Below are 27,597 nucleotides of genomic sequence, written 5' to 3'. Positions count from 1 at the left end.
TTTTTTAATTGAGAATTGCTGGGAAGTGAAAAGTACACTTGAAATATGTTTCGCATTTTAAGTTTAAAAAAAAAGAAAAATGCATTGAAAATAAGGGGGAAAAAACGAATCTAAATACAAACCAATATTGGGGTGAAACAAAGAAATAAGAGGGAAATATCCAGTGTTTGGTGGATTAATAGATGTGTTTTATATCATTAAAAGTAAACTACTTCAGCGTCAATTCCAAATTCTCCACGTCATCCAGGAACACGATTGGGAACAAACGGCTTTGTCATGCTTTTATTTTGAAAGCGGAAGTCGGCACGCAGTGCGCGAAGGCAGCTTGACGCACCTTCCTTGTTGCTTGTCCCCGGCAGCCCTCAGACCGGAGAGAACGAGGACAGGCTGCCGCACCGAGCGGAGCTCCGGAGACTCACAGGCGGGGGGCGGGAGAGAGAGCGAGGGCTGAGCCGGGCGGAAGGACTCTTCGAGCGGGGCGAGAGGAGCAGAGGGACCGCGGGGTGCAGTCGGTCACCCCCGCATGGCTCCGGAGCCGCCGGGACGCTAAAGCCAGCGTTTGGAAGGAGGCTGGATTCTAACGCACACTCACGCACACGCGTTGCACACAAAGCCCCCCGGACACCCTCCAGGCCCGGCCCAAGGGGGTCGCGGTGCTACGCCGCGTCCCCCCCCGCAAACACACACACACACACATACACACATACACTCCCCTCCACCGCCACCCCGCAACTTCGATGTCGGAGGAGGAGCCGGGGAACCGCGGGAGTCCAGCTGGCGGCGCGGCGGCGTTCCACTAGCCGGGGGAAGATGTGGCTCTCCGGGCTGCTGCTGGGAACTTTGTGCGCAGGTGAGGAGGACGGATGTGGAGGAGGGGGGGTCCGGATCCCCGCAAAACCCGTATCTGCTTTTTTTTTTTTTTTTTTTTTTTTTTTTTTTGCGGTCGCCCGCAAGATCGCGCAGCGGCTTTCGAACAAAGAAGGATGTGTTTGCGCGTGTATGTGTGTGTGTGTTATTTATTTTAAAAGCAGGAATGTGTGTGTGTGTGAGGGGGGGCTCGGAGGTGGGCTGAGGATCTTGTCCTCATGTTGCATCTAAAATGGAAGCGGCGGCGCGGGAGCGTGCGTGATCGGTCGACGCCGGCGATGGCGATGCGGGGCTGACCGTGCGCGTTTATCTCGTTTGTGATTGCATGCGTGTTTTTTTTTTATTTTGATATTTTTTATTTTAAGAGTGTGTGTGTGTGTGTGAGTGTGTGTTTGGTGTGAGGTTGCTTGCGTTTGTGTGCACGCGCGTCCGTGCGTACTCCATTGTCTGCTCAGGCATGCAGACCGCCGGATCGATAATCGATCGGATCCCGCCCCGGGGTCCGCGTGCATGTGCATGTGTGTGTATATATATGCGAGCGTCGTGCACGGTCGTCCACGAACACCCCCCCCCCCCCACTTACATGCACGCACACACGCACGCATCGTGTCTTTTTTTTTTTTTTTTTTTTTTTTTTACTACAACTCACGCGCGCCAGGATGAATGAAGCCGCTCGGTCATGTGGCCTCGTAGTAGCGCGTGGGGTGGATGCGCGTGCGTGTTGCCGCTATAGTACAGCGAGCCATGATGGAGGAGGGAGAGGGAGGCAGGTGATTCGCTATCGGGGCGGGGGGGGGGGACTATTTTTATTTCTTTTCTTTTAATTTTTAAGACCCCGATCACAAATCTTAGGAGGGCGGGGGGTGTCACGGAATCGATAATCGATGGTCGATGAGGAATCTCGGGGATCCATCGTGTCACGTGACTCGGCATTTCCTGTTATGGGAAGAAAATTGGGACCTTTTACAGGAAACACGCGTCGATAAATACATGCAAAATGCATGCTTCGTCCTTTTAACTGTCTATTTTATTTAAATTTATATACATATTTCTTTATTGCTATTGTTGCGCTGCTGTGACAAACGAATTTCCCCTATGGTGATCAATAAAGTATTATCTAATCTGATAAATGATCCCATGTAACCTTGAATATGTTATTTTGAAAACACCTGCATGGATGCAATTTGGAAAAATGAGCGTTATTCAATATATTTTTTTGTACTTTAAATCATTGTCCCCTGGGGAGCAATTAAAAAATGTAAAAAAAAAAATCTTAATGAGGGATATAACGCACTGATTCTAATTACTGGTTAATTTTAATAGCTTCGTGCCATATTACTGCCACGGTTACGAATGGATTTATTTTAATCCGGTTTATAATCAGTATATGGATTAAATCAGGGAAAATTGCTGAAAATGCTAATAATTATTTTCTTAAAAAACACAACATCTGACACTTTTACAAATCATGTTTTCCAATACTATTTTCTTAGAGATAGACAGATGATCTCTTAATTCCCAGGGGGGAATTAAATTGCCATAGCAGCCGGGTATGTCAGAAAACAATAAGGTGAGAAAAATACAAAACACAGTAAAAAAAAATTTAAATGCAAGAAACAAAAATAGAATAAGAAAAAAAAAACGTGAAAAGAATCTGTATTAGCCAATAAGATGTTTGTAATTCTGGGGATTCCGATTGACGGATGCTGGATTGGATTTCTTGTGGTTTCCTTTTGTTAGCTTTGTGGTCTCGTGGAACGGATCTCAGCGTGTGTGTGTGTGTGTGTGTGCGTGTGTGTGTGTGCGTGTGTGTGTGTGTGTGTGTGTGCACTAAATCAGAAAGAGGATAAACAGAAGATTTCAGATTCACCCCAGACCTTTGTCTTGAGGAGCCACCGCATCGATGTGTGTTTTTCTGCGGTGCAGCTGGGACGTCCTGCCGAGTGTTTACACTCTCCAGTGTTTGACTGGATCCCAGCTGACCTGCTTTCGCAGCAATCAATACACACACACACACACACACACGCACACACATGCTTACAATGAAAACTGAAGATGTGTTGCTGGATGAAATTGAGTTGCATGCTGATATTTATCCCCACTAAAAAGCTACAAAATGTTTTTGATTGACAAGTGGTGCATATGTGTGTGTGTGTGTATATATATATGTGTGTGTGTGTGTGTGTGTGTGTGTGTGTGTGTGTGTGTGTGTGATACCTTGCGCTTCCAATACTATCTGGGTCAACAAATTCAAGCCGATGGTGACACACTTAATTTTATATTTTGGGATGGCCAACAGGGGGCGCTGTCTCCGTCCGTGAGCCGAAGTCCGACCGAAATCGACAAGAGCTGACATTTCATGCCGCTTTTCGACCTCACTGTACAGATTTCTTTGTTATTTATTGTGTTTGTTTTGTTTTCTCAGATTGATTTTTACTTAACGTAAGAAACCAATGGCGATTTTGCTTTTTTTTTGTGTTAGTTCGAAACAACACGAGCGTATCTGTCACTGTCTTTAGGTTCCATTCGCGGATCCCTTAGGTACTTCCTCGGGGACAGCATGTCAGATCCTCATAATTCAGGGTTTATCTTTTCACCGGCTGTCGATTCGTCTGGGGTTCTTCGGCCTCCTGTGGCGTTCCACAGGGAGCGTGCGTGGGCTCTTCTCTGTTCACCAGCCCTTGAGGCGGCAGATCCTGTCTTCGGGTTCTGACGTGGCTGTTGTTTGCCAGTAATTGACGGGAATATAAGTAACTGGGCGTCAGAGCGACCTTCGGGTTTGGGTTTTTTTGGTCTGGCCGCCGAGAAGAGACAGCGGCGGGGTTGTTGTCCTTCTGCTCGGCCGTTACCAGACACAACGATTTGCGCTTGGGAATGACACGTCGGTCGAACGACCGGATTCTTCGTAACGGTGAACCCTCGGCCGTCTGATTTGCATCAAAATCTCAGCTGTTAGTTCTCAAATGACGTTTCCCTGAGCGGTTTCTGCTTGAACAGGATTATTTAACTCGCTCCAGCTCCATGGACTCTATTTGACCGGATATCAGACGATGCTAAATCACTGGAAATACCCAGGATACTCCAATCCCTTTCGCAAGGACATTTCTTGTGCATTTGGACAGCAAAGGAACATGACTCTCAGTTCTTAGAAACATTCTAGCTCCTTCCCCAAGGCAGGGTCTTTTCACGGTTCCAGAGGAACTCGTATGACTTGGGTGCTTTGTGATTGGGCGAGCTCACAAGCCACGCCCATCACCAAATACCTCTTGCGGACTGTGGAGCGCCATTTTTGAAAATTGCCGTTGCCACCGGTCGGCTGTTTTTGTATGACTAAATGAACGGAACTGCCAAGAATTGGACCGCCGAAGAGCTCTTAGCTTTTCTGGCAGCAGAACATAAACATTTCCGCGAAATGATGTACGCGGTAGCTAACGGCGGGGTTCCTCACATGGCGAGAAAATTAAACCCTCTCAACCCGTCTGATAGTTCAGTTATTTTTCCCGCCGTGCAGAACATGAACGCTTTGGAAACTAGTCTTCCTCTCTTTCGACGGGGTTTGTTTTTGAGTATGTAAGCTCAAGTCTTCCCAACGTGGTTGCTTTCTGCTTGTAAAAAATGCAAAACGTAAAATGTTCCCTTGGAAGAGGCTCGTTCCTGGAACCGAATTCGAGGCGGCCAGTTCTCGGAACTGCTCTGTCCGATAAGAGGCCGTCGATGTAGCGTCGGATGATATCTTCAATGCAGTTGTTGACCGACTAAATCTCATTATCCCCGATTTTCACGGAGGGTCGAGATGAGAGAAGCCGAGGTCATAACCTGCCAGCGGACGTTTTGTGGAATACGTTACGAAAGCGCCTCTTCATCCTCCTTCCTGTGACTTGGGACGCTCAGATCTTTGGACCGTTTTTTTGGATCGGAGAGCCGTTATCGTGAAATCCGGGACCGAACCAGGTTTCTAGGGCTGCGCGTCGGTCGGAATACGAGAAGTCCTCGTCCAATCCCTTGAGTTGTCATCCAGGTTATGTGGGTCACGTGTTGCTCTGACGCCCATGTATGGTCGTAGCCTCCGCTGTGAAAACAGAGTTTTTCTGAGTCGTCGCTCGGGGCGGCTCGGCCTACAACCGACCAATCAGGAGGCGTCTGGCGGCGGCTCCCGGTAGCGACCAGTAGTGCGAGTTGTGTTCACATACAGCTTTAAAGTTAGTGACAGATGGGGATTCATTGACAAAGTGTGGCCAACACACACACACACACACACACACACACACACACCATCCCCTTTACCCACCCCCACCTCCCATTTCAACTGCCATTTGTCTGGTCCGGGGCCCCCTTTATGGGGGCGGGGTGGGGTGCGGGTGGGTTTTGGAGCTTGTCTGGACTGAGAGGGCCGGGGGGGACGGTGGGGGGGTTGATGTTGTCGGGACAACAAGACACACAGCCTCTTTTTCGCTATTGTGGATTCTCCGGGGTCATCCAGGGACGTTCAGCAGGTCTCGGAGTCCTGGCTAAACGGGGAGCGCTTTCTCTCTTATCTGAATGAACGTATTCAAACGCAAGGGGCTCTTCTGGTCTTTAAATGTACATCATCGATAATAACGACAACAAAACTGACTATTGACTCGGAAAATAATGCGTCGTCGTCGTCATGGGAACTGCGCGTATCATGGGTTTTGATTCTTGGTGGATTTCGAGGGATGGTGCAAACCACCGTGCCACCTTCAGGAACAGGAAGTGCTCTGTGGGTTTACTCGTACCCCGCTTGAATCAGCGTTAAACATACATGGCGAGGGAATTTGTGGGTTTCTCGGAGACACTGCCCATGGTAACCTTTTTAAATTCTACGCTGCAAAATAGGCTGCGCTCCATGGCATGAATTTTTGACACACCAGAAATGTTATACAGTGGAACCTTGACTTAAGAGTGCCCCAACTTACAAGTTTTCCAAGATATGAGGTGTTGCTCAGCTGATTTTCCTTTTTTTTTTTAGCTTTATGACATGATCTGAGTTAGGAGTGAGTGCGATGAGCGTCTGACTCCACTGTGAACGACGCCAGCCTTTTAAAAACACGAGCAAGCCCGGTGAAAACCATGGGTAAAAAAACATGATCGAGGTGTGAATGTTGTTGACGTGACTGTGAAGAGATAGAGGGATTGTTGTTGGTGAGATACCGTGACGGAGAGCATCGATTGTGAGAAGGAAACACATATTTACGGGGATTTGGGGGGAATGTTGTTCAAAGCCAGTCGGGGACGGTTTAATCGTTTTAAAAAGACGACCAGCATTCACTTTGTCACTAAATGAGCTTTAGCAATAAAGTGTGCAAGTTACATTTAAGGGTGCGTTGTAGCATTAAGTGTGTAGCAAGTAGGCTAAGTTGGTCCGATCTCCAAGGAAACAACACTCTTATACATTATTTATTCATAAATTACCTTTTCCTATTTAAAAACACTTAACAAAACCAGGGTGCAGGAACCAATTGACAGCTTTACAATTTATTGTCATGGAAAAATTTAGTCTGACGTACAAGCAAATTGAGTTCCAAGCTCGGTCACGGAAACTATTAAACTCATAAGTCAGTGTTCTTTTGTATATGTGTATATTCTTGTGTATTTACATTTGCCCTGGAAATGGTTTGGTCCCGTTGACTCCCAGGCACCGAGTGTCGGGTGGTGTTGACTTCAGCCGGAGGTGTTCCTTCTCCCCCCAAAAAATCCTGCTTTCTTAAGTGTTTGCTTCAAGATAATCGACCAAAACGCATGCCGGAGCTCTAGTGAAGAAAGAGAGTCTGTCTGTGTGTATGTGTGTGTGTGTATGTGTGTGTGTGTGAAGGTATTTTATTGTCGGACCATTTTGGTGTCAGACAGAAATAAAAAAAGACTCTGTCCTGGGTGTCGTTGTCATCCTCCCGTCGAGGTCAGCGCTCATTGTGAACGACACTTTGAGCTGTCAGACCCGAGTGCAAGGTGATGGATGGTTGTGTGTGTCTGTCTGTGTGTGTGTGTGTCTGTGTGTGTGTGTTTGTGTTTGGTGAGAGCATACTCTTACTCTCCCTTCTCCCTCTTCTTATCATTTTCACAGAGGAGGTGCAGCCGGATTGGAAGGCTATAAATAGAGCCGCTTGCGTGTGTGTGTGTGTGTGTGTGTGTGTGTGTGTGTGTGTGTGTGTGTGTGTGTGTGTGTGTGTGTGTGTGTGTGTGTGTGTGTGTGTGTGTTCAGGGTGGAGGGGGTCCACTTTTTGCTGGCTGTGTGTCAGGACTCTGCAGAGTGAAAGTGGAGTGTAAACTCTCTGTGAAAACACAACATCCATCCAGGAAGCGGGCGATCCAGGGAGATGCGTTCACAGACACCCGAGGTCGCCGGTACTCACGCCGCTGTCTCGGAGGAACCCATCACCTGTCGCCATCGACGCGATTTTACCCTCCCAAGCAAGGCCAAGTCTGACGCAAAGCGCTCAAACGTCACCGGTCGCCGCCGCTGTGCCGGTAGACCTTGTTTATGAAAATACCGTTTTGATAAGCCCCGCCCACCTGCCGATCAGTGCTCGCTGTTATTTAAAATCCCTTCACGTAAACGCATCTTCAGCGTGTTTTTTCGTCACGGAGAGAAAAAAAAAATTCAACGCCCCACCTGGCAGGCAGCTGCGTAAAACCGTGACAAATTGATGTCAATCTTCTCTCCGGCGAGGGAAGAAGTGGCGACGTGTGTGTTTGTGTGCAGAGTTCTCACGCCTTTTGCATCTCCCGTGCTGCCCTCTGAACTCGCTAATATATGCACATACACACCGACCCGCCAGATGTCTGTGTGTGTGTGTGTGTGTGTGTGTGTGTGTCGGCCGGTCATGTGCACACGTGACCTCTGACTTCCCCCGTCTGCAACAGAACAAAGCTCCCCCCGTTTACGCTCCGCGGTCATTTTGCATGATAAAGTCTCCGTCGTCGAATCCAGACGCGGCAGCATTAGCATTTCGCACACGTAGCACCGCAAGGGTCGGAGGTCACGCTCGTTCACACGCGTCTGTGCGCGCACCGCCGAGGGAAGGGTCGGGGTCGCGCACACTTTCGGTCGGCGTTGATGCTCAACGTATGACGGCGCCGCAGCTGGAAAGCGGCGAGGACAGCTGTCACCACACCGCCGGGGGATGGGGAAAGGTCAGAGGTCATGAGAACCCGGAGCTGTCGGTGAACCAGGTTTCCTCCTCTCGGTGCTGCGTCACCCAAATTAAAAATGTAAAAAAAAAAAAAACGAGCGGGGGAAACCTTACGCCGTCCCAGATGGACAGGTTCTCATCGCATATTCTGGGATGGTCACCGTGGTGACAGCTAGGCCATCCACGTGGTGGCGTCCTCCGAAACATCCCTGATGAGGGACTATCAAACTTCCTCAAATGACGCTCACCTGTCACACACACACTCAAAATTTTAATCCTCATTTTAAACGCCATTATTCTTATTTATTTTTTAATTGGAGATTTTATTTGATTTGTTTTTAAACGTTGACAGATATTCCCATCGTTCCCGTTTCCCCACATCCCGAAGGCCAATTAAATGGCACATTTGCCAAAAATGCGAAAAATAAATCAACAGGCGCTATTGTTTTCTCTTTCGGGGGGATTTGTTTTCCAACCATACTTTGCATCTGCAGTGTTTTCTTTCATTATTTTATAAAACAAGAATTCCAAATAATAAAAAAACATTGTCAAACTGTCAACTTTCTTTAGTCTTAGTCTTTTTGAAAAAAAAACAAAAGAAAAAAAAGTTTTGTTTTTATTTAATCTTTCAGTCATTTTCATTGTATGTTTTGTTGAAAGTTTAAAGAAAAAAAAATTAATTTAATTTCCCAAGGCCCCCCTCCAAACCTCCGATTCGCTTGTGTTCTCACACTGACTTGTCTGAAAGTTAGGACTTAAACTTTTTAATTGAAAAAGGTGTGCACACACGCACGTGTTCACACACACACTCACACGTACGCACACACACACACACACACACACATAGCTGCCTGGCCCGTTCACTCCCATGTCCCCATAGCGACCGAGGTCGACCTCCAGAATACTGACGAGTCTGCAGCAGCGATACACAGTGAGAGTGATCTGAACCGAGGTTTTTTCTTTTTTGTTTGTTTGTTTTTTTTCCATCTTTTATCCGATCTCGGCCGAAGGATCGTTCCGGTGCTGCGGCGATGATGTCATCGTCATTACGTCATTTGTAGTTTAACCATAAGTAAGGTAAAGGGCACTGTCTATCAAACACGTTTGTTGAGGCAACAAAATGGAGGAGGGGAGTAAACAGGAAGTAGTGTCAGAAGATGACAGGAAGTCGTGGGAATCAAAACAACGATGGCGGACAACCTTTCCGACTTAAAGAGCCTTTTGGATCCGTTTCTCCACAGTAAAGTAAACACCGGGAGCTACGCAACCCTTTGGAAATTTAAAATGAATTAACATGCATGTAGCCTTTTTTTCCCCCCTTTATGCTATGTATAAACAAAATGTGTTGCTTTTTTTTAAATCAAAGAACAACTGCAGAGAAAACGAATAGAAAATTCTGAATGCAACAAAACTTTTTGTTAAAATAAAGGTTGGGTTGAAGGTTACTTTTATGCAGAGTACTCAATGTCTATTTGCGGACTCCTTTTATTTATGAAAAAAAAAGCTCATAATTATCCAGTGCCAGCAAGTTAAATATGCTGTCCTCTCTCTGTGTGCTGTCGTCCGTGCTCAGAAAGAGCTGCAAAAATATTTTAATGTTTTATTTAGATGTTACGCTATCGCCATAATCTTGACCCATTAAAAATGAACAAAATCAAATACATTTTAATTAAATACTCGTTAATTATTTTGATTATATTCGTTAATTCTATTCGGAAAGACGAGCTTGCCAGCCATTTCTCCTCCACGTTTGTTTACCATCTTAACCTAACCTGCCCACACTGTTTTGGCTTGCAAGCGACGTTTAAAACGACCAAATCGAATTGATTTAACAGCAGTAAAAATGCTAAATAAATTTATTTGTGCACATATTTAGTATACAGTGAAACCTTGACTTTTCCCAAATTGCCTAAACTTGCGAATTGCGAAGTGCCTAAACTTGCGAATTTTCCGCGATACAAGCAGAGTTTTCGAGTTACTAGCTTGGTCACGGAACGAATTAAACTGGTAAGTCGAGGTATTACTGTCATTTTTATTTACCTCGCAGAACAACATGAACATGTATGGCACATTACAGTTCTGTCTATTGTTATGGCGTTTTGAGCTGAAAGGAATCCGCCGGGTTTGCTTTGTCTGGACAGTAGTTTGTAGTAAGCACCCTCTAACGCGCCTCCAAACCATCATCAGTCGGTATTTGGATCGAGATCTCTGTCCTGATTGGCTGTTCTGCACGTCACTCAAGTGGCAAACGCCACAGCAGAGATAGAGGATAGGCTAACTGCTTGGTTCTTCTTTTTTATTTTAATGACATGCAGTCAATTAACGCTATATGTACTGGAGCAAATATCGCGGCTCGCGCTTCTTTCATTTTTACGTTGCTTGGGGAAAATGGGATATTCAACTAAATTTATGGAGTCCAGCTTGTGTCTTATGGCCGATGTCCACATTTTCATACGGTTTCAGCAATATTTATCGTACATTTTCAATGCAGGAAGCTTTTAACTGAGTACAGTTGAATAATAAACTGCCTGCTTTTTTTACCATAAATGAAAGTTGTCCCAGGCAAATAAATTACAGGCCTTTATTTCAAATTAAGGCAGACAGGAACCTTGCCGTAAAACACATTTAAAATGTGCAAAACAGAGCCAAAACGCACTTTTTCCTCTTACATCCATAAATGGAAAAATGGCGATTCGGCTCAGAATGGCGCTACAATAACACGTTTGTTAAACATCATTTTGGGAAGCATCTGAGGAAGAGTGTATGTTTGCTTGAAATGTCATGCTAGAATACATTTTCTGTACTCTGTATAAAACAAATTCTTCATTTTTGGAGCTCTCCTGGTGTGTGGATTTTTCAGTCCATATGTTTGATCCAGTACCCATCCATTATGTGCGTGTTTTTTCCTTTTTTCGAAAGATGTCTTCAGAAAACAAGGAATTAAACGTGGCTCTTTTGGGAAAGAACAGGTGAAAACCGCCTCCTGAAAAGCAGGGCTCTGCCGTCGACCCAACGTCGCGATTGACGTGTTGGGCAAACCTGGCGTATCGGTTGTTCTTTCGGACATGGCTGCTCTCTTGATGCCTTCAGGCGCGTTCGGTCTGATTAGTAGTGCGTGATCCCTCATCTGGCGTGTTTGTTAGACATCTTTAAATCGTCATAATGAAACCAGTTGGTTTGTGGAAACCAGGGGTGTCAAACTCATTTTGGTCCGGGGGCCACATACAGCCTATTTTGATGTCAAGGGGGCCGGACCAGTAAAATCATTACCTAGAAGTAACACTCCGTCCCAATTCTTCCTTTGTTTTAGTGTAAAGGAGGTAAACAGGTAAATGATGAAAATCTTTCTATGTAATGACACTGTTCCTCTAAAAAACACATGATGAGTTAAGATCAAAAATGAATGTTAAAAAAGAATTGATGAAATTACACCCAAAAAATGTTGAGTAAAAAGAGAAAATCTTGTCACTGTGGGAAAATTTGTCATTAGAATTTATTAGAAAATTGATCGGTAGCATGTATAAGAAGAGGTATAATGTTTACAAGGCTATTCTGGTTATTGAATCAATCTTTTTGATTTTGCCTGTTTTTTTTTTCTATCATTTTTGAGTATTTTATAGAAATTAGAAAAGACCATTTTAACAATATCACTAGACATTTTTTCATTTAAAAAAAAATGTTTTCAAATTTTGAAGCAAAAAAAACTTTTTTACTTTTTCATCTTTTCATTGCATGTTTTTTTTGTTTGTTTTTTTTTTGGAGCCCACTGGATTAAACCCCCAGATGCATGTGAGGAAAAAAATGCATGGATCGCACTCGCACAAAGATTTGATTTCAGGCAGGGGGCCACAAAATATTGTTCCGAGGGCCACAATTGGCCCGCGGGCCGGGAGTCTGACGCCCCCGGTATAAACGCTGTCTTTTCAATGCTGGTAACCACGGTGACAGCTATGCCATACATCCCGGGCATTAAAGCTGTAAGAACAAAATCAACATTTTTTTTTTCTTCTACATGCTTTTCAAGGTCATTTGCAAGAATCGATGAAGAGGGTCGGCCTCTTCTTCATCCTCCACGTAAAACATCCTTTTCCGTCCATTATCTCTGATTTCCCTCCACGCCTTTTAAATTAGATATTTCCAGGCACCAGGTCAGTCGGGGCAAACCGAGCCCACCACGCGAAACTCAGTTTTACGGCGCCATGAACCTGAGCAGAGCAACCCGTCGCCCATGGTTACGGAAATAATATTCCCGCCATGGCAGGAGTTTGTTTGTCTTTCATCAGAAACAGCAGGGTGGAGTGGGGAGGTGGGGGGGTCATCTGATTGTTGATGGGTAACATTCTAGAGTGTGTGTGTGTGTGTGTGAGTGTGTGTGCGCGCGCTTTGGGGGGGTGAATACTCATACATTCCTGGTTGCCTAGCAACCATTATGTACAGATCGACCATGACATCTGTCTCCGTGAGCTGCCAGGCTCTCGACAGGCTTTTCCCTTTAACTCAGCTTGTCCTTTTCTTCGGAATAAACTTCTCCTAACTGTAACCCCTCCCCTTATTCACTGTAAATATCTCAAAAGTTTATTTTCATATCTTTTAAAAACAATGAGTTGCTAATAATGCCACACCAAAAAAACAAAAAACAAAAAAAAAAACATGGGTTGGGGACCGGAAGATGACATCATCACTTTCTCATTCCTGATTGGACGATTAACGTCTGAGCCAGAATGTGACACGAGAGGTCAAAGGTCACGCTGCTGTAGCTGCCGGTGTTCTCTCGGATAACAAGGTGTGTGTGTGTGTGTGTGTGTGTGTGTGTGTGTGTGTGTGTGTGTGTGTGTGTGTGTGTGTGTGTGTGTGTGTGTGTGTGTGTGTGTGTGCGCGCTGTTACCTCTCGGCAGGAGCGACGGTCAGCTGATGATGTGAGGCTAACGAGCTGCAGATGTTTACAGTCTGACTAATGAGCCGAGCGTTTGAACGCTGGGCTCCGAAAGGCGCCGGGTTTGTTTGTCAGTCATGGCGCGATGCGTTCACTGGCAGGGAGGAGAATCCGATTTCAAGCCTCCGGAGCTTTTTCGTCAACCGAGTTGGCCGAAATTCAGCCCGCACACATCCTGAAATAAAGGTTGAGAGAACAAAACAAAATGAAAAGACACCTTACATGTTTAATGAATTTAAAAAACATATTGCTTATTGTGTGTATAATGTACACATTTTATTCCTAATTTCTAAAAAGGGTAGGAAAAATTCTTATTTATTTACGGTAAAGTCTTGTATGTATATATTTTATTTTATTCATGTATGTCTTTGATTCAGGGAGGTGAAAAGAGGAAAATAAACTTGAGCAGCAAACAAATGAACAGCAAAATACTGCAGTGCATATAAAAGTAGCTACTGGTCTTCCCATTTCACTTTGGGCTTTTCCCTTCAGGAATCGCCACAGCGAAACCAACCTCCTCCATCTAACCCTATTCTCTGTATCCTCTTCTCACACTAACTAACTTCATATCCTCCCTCACTGCCTCCATAAATCTCCTCAAGACCTCTTGCCTGGCAGCTCCAATTCCAGCATCCGTCTACCGATATATTCTCCATCCCTCCTCTGTACATGACCCAACCATCTCAGTCTGGCTTCTCTGACCTTCTCTCCAAAACATCTAACATGCGCTGTTCCTCTGATAGACTCATTCCTGATCCTACCCGTCCTCTTCACTCCCACAGAGAACCTCAACATCTTCATCTCTGTGACCTCCAGCTTTGCCTCCGGTCTTTTCCTCACTGTCACTGTCAGCATCGCCGGTCTCACCGCTGTCTTGTACACGTTTTCTTTCATTCTGGTCTTTTCGCAACACGTTACCCCCTGACTCTTCTCTCAACCTCTTCCAACCCGCTTGCATGCATTTCCTCACCTCTTCTCCACCCTCTCCATTGCTCTGGATTGTAAAATCCTCCACCTTCTTTATCTCCACTCCCTGTAGCCTCATTGTTCCACTTGGGTTCCTCGCATTCACTCGCACATATTCTGTCTTTCTGCAGCTAATCTTCATTCCTCTCCTTTCCTGAGCAAACCTCCACCTCTGTAGACTATCTGCATGCTCCCTGCTCTCACTACAGATCAGTGTCATCTGCAAACATCGTGGTGTATGGGAGGCATGTCCAAAGTCCGGTCCGGGGGCCAATTGCGGCCCCTGTTCAAAATTTATACTGGCCCGCAGCCTCGGTCATTAAATCCAGCCAGCGCTGTTAGCGGCCGCATATAAAACACGGTAAAAACACAGTGTACAAAGATCTATTTTATATTTTCACCAGAAGATAGCAGTAGAGCTGTGGCCCTTATCACAAGGGTCAAAGGGCATTGTGTGATCCTTTCCAGCCCATTTCAATAAATGGTGACTGTAACTAAAAACAGGAAAGGCTTTCAGGACAAGTGATGAGCTATGTGCTCTGTGTTAAGAAATTAAAAGTATGCCGTTTGCAAGAAAAAAAATCACAAAATAGTTTGTTTGCATTTAATGTTAACGGTTCAAAGAATGTCAGGCCGAATGGTCGGCCCTCGCGGATTTTCACCTTACCAAATATGGCCCTCTTTGCAAATAGTTCGGACACCCCTGGTCTATGGAGATTCCTGTCTAACCTCATCTGTTCGCCCGTCCATCACCACTGCGAACACGAATTTGGCTCAGAGCTGACCCCTTATGTAGTTCCACCTCCACCTTCAACTTCTCTGTCACACCAACAGCACACTTCAGCACTGTCTCATACCGGGCATACATGTCCTGCACCAGTCTAACACAATTCTTTGCCACTCCAGACTTAATTTAAATCTAAATTCACAAGTAGCTGCATCTTTATTAATCTGACTCCCGTAATGCATCTACAGATTTTTTTGAGTCATGCTTGAAAATTCATCTCTTTTGTTTTTTTCCTCTGTCTCAATCGCATCATAAATCTGAACTAATAAATCTATGATCCGTCTCAGAATCTGACTGGAAACGGAGATTTTCGATCAAATACAGGTTCTAAACCGCCAGGCCCAGAGTGATCAGTGAAAGTGCACCTGTTAGATGAATCGTAGCTTTACGTTGTCACATTTAGCTGCAAGACTTGAGGCGGAGCCAACCCGGCGAAAACCCCAACGCTGACGATAACCGCGACGCTTTATTTTTGGTGGGGTTTGAATGGTAAAGGCGTGTCTTGTTCCGCAGGTCTGAGCCCGGGGGAGGCCGACACCAGGGAGTGTCTGTACTACAACGTGAACTACCAGCTGGAGAAGACCAATCAGAGCGGCGTAGAGCGCTGCGAGGGCGAGGCCGACAAGCGCTCACACTGCTACGCCTCCTGGACAAACAACTCGGGCTCCATTGAGCTGGTGAAGAAGGGCTGCTGGCTGGACGACTTCAACTGTTACGACCGGTGAGACAGAGCTGGAACACACACACATACACAGACACACATACACACACCTCACCTCAATTAACATTTGGGTTTGATTTCCTTGTATTTAACCCTCCCCGAGCCTCGCTTTGTTACCAGTCTCTGTTTTGTCAGCGAGTGGAGATAAAGGATTTTTAAGTAGTTAGGGGTCAAGAGTCGGAGAGGGTGGAGAGGAGATGAAGAATTGGGTGGAGAAGACGGTGGTGAGAGCGGCAATGTGGTGTTGTTGAGGTGGAGACAAGAGGCAGCAGAGATGAAGATAAGGAAGCTCTCTTTGGGAGCGAAGAAGACGGACAGGAGACGGCACGTGGTAGAAGTTCTGGAGATAGTCTAGATCAGGGGTCTCCAAACTTTTTCCTGCAAGAGCCAAATAACTTTTCCCTTCTTTGACAGGGGGGCCGGGCCAGTTTGTAACAAAAAGTGTGACGATCGCAGAGGTGTATAAACGTAAACATTTATTGTTTTCCAGAAAGCCACACATAGCCAAAAATGAACCCTTTCTAGGATCTTGACAGGAAAAAAAAAATCTGAAAATAAATAATAAAATTAATAATGAAATAAATAACACCATATATGAAATAAATAATAACCAAATAACCCTTTTCAAGTTTTTCACAGAAAAAAAAAACAAGGAACATTAACTTATGTTTCCAGCTCTCTCATAGCAAATTCACTGTGAAAACCAGAAAGCAAACTGATACCAACACATTTCACCACATCCCAGCAGATTTCATTATGATTTTATTTGTATTATTATTTGCATTATGATTATAAAATTATAATGCATCTTTGGTATTGTTCGGGGGGGCCGGGCAAAAAGTGGAAGTGGGCCGATTCCGGCCCCCGGGCCGTAGTTTGGAGACCGCTGGTCTAGATGGAGGAAGACCAGAGAGGTTTATAGATGGAGGGCGAGAGGACGTGAAGTTCTTTGTTAGAGGTGCGGAGGAGAGTATTAGACGGACGGAGATGATTCGCTTTTGCTCCATCAAATCTTGCTGACGTAAACGTTCAGCGGGAAAAAAAAAAGAAAACGTCAAGAATCAGACACAAGGTAATCCGAGACCCCGATGTTTTAGCAAATGGGAATGAAGGCAGTGAGGAACACAAAGGAACGAGGCTTCTCAAGACCCTTATATTTTTGGGACTTCCTAGAACTTTTGGAAGAACCAGGCCATTTCTCTATGCATTTGGAAATCAGAGGGCGTTTTCACAGTTCCTTCGGAGCTTTTACCATCCAAAGGCGCTTGTCAATCGGTGGAAAGTCGTGCCCATCACCAGACACATCCTTCATCCTTTAGGGATGCCGTTTTTCAAAACTGCTGCCGTCCGAGGCAAAAAGGACGGGATCGGCAAGGTTATGGCGTTCTCGCCGCCCTCCATCGGCGATTTGCGCAGGCTCTATGTAAATTAATTCACTCCTAACTCCACAAAGAGCGAGCAGGTCAGGTCATTCGGAGCAGCAGGAAGAGGAGGCGGGATTTATTTGGTATTATAATTGATCGAAATGTTATTTGGCCATTGCTATACATTTGAATTGATGTGTTTTCCATTTTCAGATTTAAGTAATAACTAGTTTCAATTAAAGTAATTAGACTGGAACTTTATACGGATTTTCTTTTTTTTTGCTCCGACACGTGCCGAGATCTGACTTACGAGTATTTGACACCTACGCTAAATGAAGTTTAGAGATTAAATGTCGCATAGTGTGCAAGTATGTAGCGAGTAAGTTAAGCGTGATGGAGCGCCAAAGGAAAAAAATGTGAATTCCTTTACATTGTCTGTTTTCCCATTTAAAAAAAGCAACAAAAATAAAGGGGTTTTGAATGACTTGATAGCATTTCAATTTATTTTAATGCGGGAATTTAATTTGATATATTAGCAAAATTGACTTACGAGCTCTGTCAAGGCAGAAATCAAGCTCATAAGTCAAGGTATTGCTGTTTGCCGAAATTGCCCAACGTGCCAGCTGGCCCTGTGGAAACTGCGTTCTCCATGTGATCCTCCTCTTCTTCTCGGCGGCTGTTTTTGAGCTTAGGGCGCTCGACACACCGGTCGGCCCCTTCCTGCAATGGGAATGCAAAACTAAAAATTTCCCCTGGAGGAGGCTACTTCCTGGAACGGAACTCGAAACGGACGAAAGCGGCCTTCGCATGCTAGCACCACGATCGCCGTTTGTTTCGGCCGCAGGAGAAGGGACGTTTACTTTGAGTCACGTTTGTTCCCGGTGGGGTTCGTTCCCAACATCAGCGGGTCATTGACTAACATCGGAATTTCATTCCAAGGCGCACCCTAACACGGTTTTTGCCATTAGTCGGAACATACATGCTTAACTGAACATACAAGTACCAATGTGAAAGGAAGGGGAGTCTGGAGTGGTGAATGTAAACAAGGCCGTTTCCCTTGTACTGCGTCACATGATGACGTATTCGTCACATTCACCAACTGGTTCCCAAGCAAAATTTGTTTTTAGCATCACAAATGCGGCACATCGGACAATGTAACAAGACTTTTATAATAAATTTATGGGTATGGCAACAGAACCACGCAATACTGTAGGTCGAGAATGAAGGAAACTAAGGACTGGCTTATTACAGGTCAGCGACAGCATACCGCCGGCGTTGGCAGGAGCTAGCAGCGCTAGCTGTATTACATTGAATGTTATAGGTCTTATCTAAAGCACCTTTCTCGACACTATTGGGTTAAGGTTTACCAGCCTACGATTTGAAAGCAAAACCCAGCATTATTGAGGACACTATAAGACCTTAAATCCTTCACTTAAGCTTACTTGATGGCAGCTTTCTCACGGACCTGTCGCTCTTTGGTCAGCCAAGGCCGCTAGTTTTCTTTTCGTTATTAGCTAAAGCTAACATTAGCTCAGCACGCCAGCAGCTGGCGCGGGTCCAGTTCAAGACACTCAGGAACTTCATTAAAAGCCAAAATGTTCCCAGATATCGGCCTTCAAAAAACGTTGTTTTATTTGTTTTGTTTTTTTAACTCTGCCCGCCTTGTGTCCTTTACCCCAAATGCACCTTTAACTTTAAAACTGAACTGTCCGGGCAGAAATGGGAAACGCAATCATCAAACTTGTTTTATTTTGAATCTAAAAATAGATTATGCGACCTAAATGCATCGATTCCTAATTGCCCAACTAAGCATCTCGACGCATCGATTGTTTTCCGCAACCCTACATGACACTAGTACAGACGTGTACATATCGTCACCCTCTTAAGATAACCACCAAAGTCATTTTTTACAAAAAAAAATTTTTTTTTTTTTGCCTAAATCAACTCCTCATGATGCTGATCACCTCTGGCAAAATTGCCTACATCCTCAGTTCAACACATTGTGCCATTCTACCCCTTTAGTGGAAATTGCCTATGTCAAGATTGTGTCAAATGGTTCATTTTTTTTGTGTTTCCTGAAAAAATGACATAGGCAATTTTGACGCTATACACAAAATACAGATTTAAATCGAACAATAAAACTGACAGAGTGGTAAAAAAAAGATGAGTAGTATTATTTACAAGACGGCATTTTGAATCCTCTCAGCGTTCAGAAGACGCCCCCCTGCTGTTCAGCGTGAGACGAAGATCTCAGAGAAGGACGCGCATTGGGTGGAACACGTGTAGTACTAGCTGGCAGATGGAGAATATTCGGCGGAGTGTTGAGAGTGAGAGGCGAGGCCTGGCGGGGGGAGAGGGGGGTTCAGCCGAGGACACGAGCGGCGGAAGTCTTCTCTCCGCCGTCGGGAGGATTAGAGCGAGATTTCCCCTTTGTTCTGCAGCCGGGAGATGGAAGAGGAGGAGGAGAGAGGAGTGGAAGGTGAAAGAAGGAGGGGTTTGTTGTGAAGCCGATGAGGAGGAGAGGGGAGACGAGGTGGAGGATGAAGAGCGAAGAGGGCGGGGGGGATGCGGACAGAAGGGAATTAAAGGTCAAAGGAAGTGAAACACCGATCGGACGACGGGACGAGGTCGATGGGGCGCCGCCTGTCGGCCGAGGGTTCTGTTTGTGACATCAGTGTGTGTGTGTGTGTGTGTGTGTGTGTGTGTGTGTCACCCCGCTCTCTCAGGCAGGAGTGTGTCGCCACCGAGGAGAGCCCTCAGGTCTTTTTCTGCTGCTGCGAGGGAAACTTCTGCAACCAGCGCTTCACACATTTGCCAGACATCACTGCACCATGTAAGTGTGTGTGTGTGTGTGTGTGTGTGTGTGTGTGTGTGTGTGTGTGTGTGTGTGTGTGTGTGTGTGTGTGTGTGTGTGTGTGTGTGTGTGTGTGTGTGTGTGTGTGTGCGTGTCTGCGTGAGAAATTACATTTTTATCTGTATATTTAGATATATATTTGTCTATGTGTATGCACATATGTAGAATATAATAATGTCTTGTATAATATATTATATATATGTATACAGTATGTATAATATCCATATATGTGTAGTATATGTGTGTGTGTGTATATATATATATATATATATACACAGGACTGTCTCAGAAAACTAGAATATTGTGATAAAGTTCTTTATCTTCTGTAATGCAATTACAAAAACCAAAAATGTCATACATTCTGGATTCATTACAAATCAACTGCAATATTTCAAGCCTTTCATTATATCAATATTGCTGATTATGGCTTACATCTTAAGAAAACTCAAAAATCCTATCTCAAAATATTAGAATATCATGAAAAAGTAATTTTTGTTTTTTTAATTGCATTACAGAAGATAACGAACTCTATCACAATATTCTAATTTTTTTCTAAATTTAAAATAAAAATTTCTAAATTTTGGAGAAGATTTATGGACATAGTTTGAGAGGATATGAAGGTAGTTGGTGTGAGAGAGGAGGATACAGAGAATAGGGTTAGATGGAGAAAGTTGACTCGCTGTGGTGACCCCTGACGGGAAAAGCCGAAAGAAGAAGAGGATCACAATATTCTAATTTTCTGAGACAGTCCTGTATATATATATATATATATACATACACACACACACGTGTATATGTATATATATGTGTGTGTATGTATATATACGTGTACATATACATATATATGTATACATATATGTACATTTTTCTTGAACTTAAAAAGTGATAGGCAATATTAAATACCAATAACATCTAATTTTTAAAATGAACCTGAGACATTTCAGCTTTCTGTTTTTTTACATCGATCAGCTCGTTTCATCTCAAATGGCTTTCAGATATTAAAAACTGAGTGATTTTTTTTTTTTTTTTGTAATTTTGAAAGTCTGTTCAGAGATCTATTGACTGTATTGTAAAAATCACTGAACTAATCTGTGTGTGTGTGTGTGTGTGTGTATGTGTGTGTGTGTGTGTGTGTGTGTGTGTCAGTGATAAAGGCCCCGCCCCCCAGCCTCGGCGTGTTGAACGTAATGGTTTACTGCCTCCTTCCCGTCACCATGCTGTCAGTCCTTCTACTGACGGCCGTTTGGATGTATCGACACCGGAAACCCCCGTACGGGCATGTGAACGTCACGGAGGTGCGCACACACTCACACACACACTCACACCCACACTCTTACACACCTTCCTTGTGCCTGAAATGAAATGAAAGCCGTCACCCTTGCTCCAGGACCCGGCCCCGCCGCCGGCCTCCCCGCTGCTGGGCCTCCGGCCGCTGCAGCTGCTGGAGGTAAAAGCCAGCGGACGCTTCGGCTGCGTGTGGAAGGCGCAGATATTGAACGACTTCGTGGCGGTGAAGATCTTCCCCCTGCAGGTGTGTGCTATCCTGCGTTCACTCACCCCTCTGGTTTAGTGATTCAAAACACACAACACAGTGGAACCCTGACTTACGAGTGCATCGACTTACGGATTTTGCAGGATACGAGTCAAATTTTTTTAAATTTTTTAAAATTATTCAATAATTTCTGGGATATGAGTTGAGATCTGAGTCAGGAGCGAGCGGGATGAGCGTCAGATGCGTCGCCCTCCACTAGGGAGCAAAACTCATGGGAGAAAGTCAAGCAAGCGGTGCGTGTTGTCGAATTTGGAGAGACGGTTGTTGGGGAGATATCGTGACTGATAGCGCCGCGCAGTTATGGGGATTTGTTGCAGAGTCATTCAAAGACGGTTTGATCGTTTTTAAAAGGATGATCAGCTTTCACTTTGTCACTAAATGAACTTTAACAATAAAATTGTGCAAGTTACATTTAAGAATACGTTGTAGCATTAAGTGTGTAGCGAGTAGGCTAAGTTGGTCTGATCTTCAAGGAAACAACACTCTTATACATTATTTATTCAAAAATTACATTTTCTTATTTAAAAACACGTAACAAAATTAGGGTGCAGGAAACCGATTGACAGCTTTACAATTCGTTGTCATGGCAAAAATTTAGTTTGGCATACGAGCAAATTGAGTTCCAAGCTTGCTCACGGAAACTATTAAACTCATAAGTCAGTGTTCTGCTGTATATGCTTGTTTATTTACATTTGCCCTGGAAATGGTTTGGTTCCGTTGACTTCAAGATAATCGACCAAAACGCAGCTCAGGAACTGTTTGATCGTTCACTACGTTCCTAAATTAAGTTTTTGCAAAAAAGTGTAGCATAGCGTGCACGTTACATTTAGTGATAGAGCAGTAATAAAAAAACTCCCCGTGTATATAAATACACTTCATGAAAACAGTTTTTTTCTCTACATTCTTTTTTTACTATGCATTTTTATTTTATATATTTGTTATTTATTAAGTACATTTTTCTTATTTAAAAACACGTAACAAAACCAGGGGACTGGAATGGATTTATAGCTTCTCCATTTATTTCAATGAGGAAACTTAATTTGATAAACAAACAAATTGAGTTATGGAACGAATTAAACTTGTAAGTCAAAGAATTACTGACCATTCAATATCGAGGGTTTACGGTGAGATTATGTCAGTTTTTTGGCGGTATCAAAAAAACGGATGAACATTAAATCATTATCCCAAAAGAACCCACAGATGCATGAAAGGAGTTAGATTAACAAAAAAATATAAAGTCACTTTTTTATTTACTGCATCTATTTCACGACTTATCTGCTAATGTGAGTTTGTTTTTGTCTTTTCCCCTCTTTAAATCAAATGAATACATGAATAAACAACAACATTTAAATATAGAAAACCCAATTTCATTTATTTACATTCCGCTTTATTATGTGTTATTAGCTTTTATCCATTAGTTGTTTTTTATAAAATCCATTTTTTAATTTAAAAACACGCAACAACACTGGGGTTTCGATTAGTTGGGGTAAATTCAATTTGGTATACGAGCATATTGCGTTATGGCTCGGTCACGGAAACTCCTAAGACAAGGTATTAAAATAAATTGCATGTGAATTTGTTTTCTGCTTTTTGGCGCCCCCTGGAGGTCATAACACCCATAGCAGTTGGCTAATTTGTATTCCTTCACCTGAATCGGAAACGCCGACGAGACGCTCTCGTGAAAGAGCTGCTCGTACTCCTGCCCCTGTTTCCACGGCAACGCGTCAAGCGACACAAGTTGACCCCTCCCTCCCCCCGCGGCGTTTCGTTGCAGAACAAGGAGTCGTGGCAGAACGAGCGCGACGTGTTCACCACGCCGGGCATGAAGCACGAGAACATCCTGAGGTACGTGGGCGCGGAGAGGAGAGGCAGCCACCTGGAGGCCGAGCTGTGGCTCATCACCGAGTTCCACGAGAGGGTGAGGATGACGGGGTCCGGCGTATTTTTGGGGGGGGGGAGGAGCATCATTTTCTGCAGATTTCTCGCCGACCGTATCGTATCGGGAGCAATGACGCGTTTGGAACCGCGTCCGCAGGGCTCGCTGTCCGATTATCTGAAGGGAAATGTGGTGAGCTGGCTGGAGCTGTGCCACATCGCCGAATCCATGGCGTGCGGTCTGGCGTACCTGCACGAGGACGTGCCCCGCCAGAAGGGGGAGGGGCCTAAACCCGCCATCGCCCACAGGTAGGCCACCTTTTGAACGCATCCTCCACCGCTGCGGGTTTTCAATTTACCCGTCTCAACTGAAGGCTGTCAAGATCCACATCCGGAGCAGTTTTCCCACTCTAGGGACTTTTAGAGGTCTCTAGAACTTTTTCACATTTCTTCGTACATTTCAGACAACACAAGAACCAGGGAGCAGCTCCTAGACCCGTTTTTAGCTTCTACTCTTTTTTTTTTGCACAGATAGAAAGTGTTTTTATCATGTGTACATTCAGGAAGCATGCTTCCTTGCACAATGAAATTCTTATTTTGCTGTCCGCAGTAAAGCCAGATAGCTAGCGAAAGAAAAACTCCTTTGGTTTCGACCAAATTTTGAATTGAGACGCAAACAAGCCTCCAACTCAAGGGCTTTCTGTGTTGTTTGCATCATTCTCCATTGTGTTCTCCTGTTCAGCAAGTTACCGTATTTTCACGACTATAAGGCGCACATAGAAGTCTTGGATTTTCTTCAAAATGTGCGGCGCGCCCTATGGTGCAGTGCGCCCTGTGTGTGTTATTGTTGTAAGGTGGACGAAGTAGAGAACACCATGGGAATGTTAAAGGGGAAGTGTGGGCGTTGATTGTATATAAAAGAACGGGGATGTGCTTTATGCAGAACATCGTTGTTGTAACAACCCTGAAAACATCGCTGACAAACACATCCAGCCCAGACACATCACTAACATGGACGAGGTGCCGCTCACTTTCGACTTCCTAGTGAATCACACTGTGGAAAAGAAGGGGACCGGCACGGTAGTGATGGCAACGGGGTATGAAAAGTCTTCTTAGAGACCACAGTTTCACTAAGAGTGGAACGCAGCGCGTGGCGAGTTACGCCACAATTTGCGAATGGATTGTAGATGCTCGGGCTAACGTGTCTAATGGCACTGTTGTTGGAGCTTTTGCAAAGGCCCGCATCAATTCCGAGGAAAGTGACTCCGACAGTGAAGAAAGTGAACCTGGCATGTTTGATGGAGATTTTGCGCAGCTGTTCAAATCAGAAACAGAGGATGAGGACTTCGATGGGTTTGATTGATGATGATTACCGGTAAAAAAATGCGAATACTAAACTCAGTTTTGCCCCCACCCTGTTTTTAAATACTCATACTTGTATGCTTGTGTGTGTTGTAGTTGTAAGGCGGACGTAGTAGAGGACACCATGAGAACGTTAAAGGGGGAAGTGTGGGCGTGGATTGTATATAAAACCCGCGCCTTATAATCAGGTGCGCCTTATGTGCGTGTTAAATACAGTAATGGCACACATAACTGAGACTGCGCCTTATGGTCGTGAAAATACGGTAACCCTCATCAAGCACTGGTTATAGTGTTGTCAAAAAGAGGTCTAGAATACCAGTCGATCTGAAGAAGCAGTGTAGGTGATGCCTACCACGGCTAGATCAACCATCTGTACAATCCTGAAGAACAAAGATTTGCAAAAAGATGGCTGATGTTGCTAAATGGGCGACTGCGTTAATGAAGCGAAGGTCTCAAAAGTGATTGTTAGCTTGGATTCATGAAAGACAGCTAGCCAGATAGCGTTAGCAAGGGTCTCATACGCAAGAAGGCTTTAATTTTGCTTATTTAGTGAAGGAAACGCCGAGTCCAAGTGCTGGCAAGAAGCGAAAGAACACCCGAAACAGTAATAATCAAAGTTATCTTTAATTCCTTTCTGTATTTTTGCCAAAAATAAACCCATAAAACAAGAGTACTTTTGTGGCCAAGGGACCGATTGGTGGGATTTACGATTTCAACGGGAGAAACTGATCGGGTTCATGAACGGAATCAAAAAACGAATTAAATTCTGAAGCCGAGGTTATATCGTATCATTGGAGAAGGAAAAGAGACCGACTGAAAGAGCAGAGGCTCTGCGACAAACTCGATGAAAACATTGCTGAAGGAATCTAGTTTTAGTCTCGCGAATATTGACCCTATAAGATTCACCGTTTTTGTAAAATCTCAGTGGGAGACGAGGCTGCGACTAAAAACTCTAAAAACCTGTCTTTAGATATGAGCAGGTATGAGATGATAGTTTTCCACGAGTCTTTTCCAAACTCTACTTTTGCATACTTATAGCTTTAGGCTCACTGGGATACACTTGATGCTAGTTGATGTTATGTTTCACAATTTCAGGTGCACGCTTTTTAGCGCCAATGATCGTCGAGACGGTCGCGCGACGGCCAACGTTCGTCCGCGTTTCGCCCTTTTCCGAGCTTTTAATTCTAATTTCACTTCCATAGAGATGTCTTTGCTTCTCTTCTGGCCGTCAGAAGAGTTCGGCTTTTGCCTGGGAGCTATAACGAAGGACAAAAAGTTTCCAAGAAAAACAACACGCATGAAAAAAAAAGTCTGTTTTCCTCGTATTCGCCTGCTCCGCTCGCCAACCGGGTCTCAATTTTTTTTAACGTCAAAAGCGACGTCGGTCAACTTGACGGAATGATACTTTCTTAGTAAATTTGTGAGTGATGGCGACATAAACATGCAGCGCCGTCAGTCAATAACCTCAAAAAACAAAGTCTTGTCATCTTTTAATGGCCGCAGCTTACGAGATCCACCAAGAGGTCAACGGTTCGCAGTTCCTACGTTGTCCGAATGCACTGAGAAACTGCCCGTTTCCCGAAACCACAAAAAACGTCCGACAGCTTGAAAAGGTTTCGATCGGGTGTCCGTGATTGACAGTTGACCCCTCCAGGTTAAGCCCCGCCCCTCACGCCAATGAGACGACGTCATATCACCTGACCTCTCCCCTTTTCTCGCCTTCTCCGTCTGCCGTTTTGTCTCGCAGGGATTTCAAGAGCAAGAACATCATGCTGCGCACGGACCTGACGGCCGTGATCGGGGACTTCGGTCTCGCCGTCCGCTTCGAGTCGGGGACGCCGCCGGGGGAGACGCACGGCCAGGTGAGGAGAAATCGGAAAGAAGCGGGCGGACGGGAAAGGCAAAGATCGAAACTGCGATCCGGGGCGAGAGGGAGAGAAAGTAGGGCGCGTGGAAGGATACAAATGAGAAGAAGGAAGTTAGGAGGAAGTGAAGGAAGGATGTGAGGAATCGCCGTTTCAGCAGGACTCCTTCAAAGACCGTGTTAGAGAACCAGATCATCCTGATAAATAAATAACTTCATTAATAAATCAAGAGTGTATATATATATATGTGTGTGTGTGTGTGTGTGTGTGTGTGTGTGTTTGCGCATGCAGGTGGGGACCCGACGCTACATGGCGCCCGAGGTTCTGGAGGGAGCCATTAACTTCCAGAGAGACGCCTTCCTGCGTATTGACATGTATGCTCTGGGCCTGGTGCTGTGGGAGCTGGTGTCCCGCTGCAAGGCTGCCGACGGTAAACACACACACACACACACACACACACACACACACACACACACACACACACACACACACACACAGTGCCTGAGGAGTCCAGCCCGAGGAAGGAATAACGGAAGCTGGAAAGAATATATGGGAGAATGTGATGAAGAACTAGTTGGACATGTGTGAATGAGTAATCTGAAAAGTTAATAACATGGTAATAACAGAGGGACAAAAGTGTAATAACACGTCGGTTAATGACAACCTGTGTGCGTCAGGTCCGGTGGACGAGTACATGCTGCCGTTCGAGGACGAGGTGGGTCACCATCCCTCCCTGGAGGACCTGCAGGACGTCGTGGTCCACAAGAAGCTTCGTCCGACGTTCAAAGAGCAGTGGCTGAAGCACGCCGTGAGTTTTCACCCCCGCCTACCATGTTTTATTTTTTATTTTTCACCCACAATCCTTTTAGTCTCTTCTGTTTAAAGATAAATTTAGATATTCATTAGCCGATAAAATGTGGCGTAAGTCATAATGATTTAATTTGCATCTACGTTCGGTCCCTCCGGTGTGAAATCTCTTTATTTACGCCCATATTTATTTATGTATTCATTTATTTTCTCACTTCTCCGTATTTATTTTTCCGATTTGAATATTCTCTTTGATACGTCCACTTGACAGAACTTAATGCTTTTAACTAATGCACCGACAACATTAGCGGCTATTCGGAATATTTTCCAGAACAAGTGCCTCCCCCCCCTTCCACAACCACAATTCAACTTTGAAAGTAGTTATTACACATTAATAATGGTGTTACAAGAAGAGATAAGTTATTACACGATAATTATTGTGTAATAGCAAAATATAATGATGGTTTTTGACATTTGAGAGAAAATCTGGTAT

General features: G+C 44.6%; 1 protein-coding gene across 1 annotated transcript in view; it reads left to right on the top strand.

Moving 5' to 3' along the window:
* The first annotated feature begins 374 nt into the window (after positions 1 to 374).
* LOC147231681 (activin receptor type-2B-like) overlaps positions 375 to 27,597 on the top strand; it is a 30,965-nt gene continuing 3,742 nt past the window's right edge. Inside the window, exons 1-10 of the mRNA XM_086150650.1 lie at positions 375 to 850; positions 15,218 to 15,425; positions 19,516 to 19,622; positions 20,790 to 20,938; positions 21,031 to 21,174; positions 22,970 to 23,113; positions 23,231 to 23,379; positions 26,180 to 26,294; positions 26,589 to 26,727; positions 26,975 to 27,105. Coding sequence (XP_086006776.1) covers positions 811 to 850; positions 15,218 to 15,425; positions 19,516 to 19,622; positions 20,790 to 20,938; positions 21,031 to 21,174; positions 22,970 to 23,113; positions 23,231 to 23,379; positions 26,180 to 26,294; positions 26,589 to 26,727; positions 26,975 to 27,105 — 1,326 coding nt within the window. The 5' untranslated portion in view covers positions 375 to 810. The remainder of the gene's footprint in view (positions 851 to 15,217; positions 15,426 to 19,515; positions 19,623 to 20,789; positions 20,939 to 21,030; positions 21,175 to 22,969; positions 23,114 to 23,230; positions 23,380 to 26,179; positions 26,295 to 26,588; positions 26,728 to 26,974; positions 27,106 to 27,597) is intronic.

Source organism: Fistularia commersonii, chromosome 8 (assembly GCF_037954325.1).
Source record: "Fistularia commersonii isolate RoL2024-O1a breed Wild chromosome 8, RoL_Fcom_v1.0, whole genome shotgun sequence".
NCBI classification, from domain to species: Eukaryota; Metazoa; Chordata; class Actinopteri; order Syngnathiformes; family Fistulariidae; genus Fistularia; species Fistularia commersonii.
The sequence above is the reverse complement of the archived record's forward strand: the minus strand, read 5'-3'. Positions and strand labels throughout refer to the sequence as shown.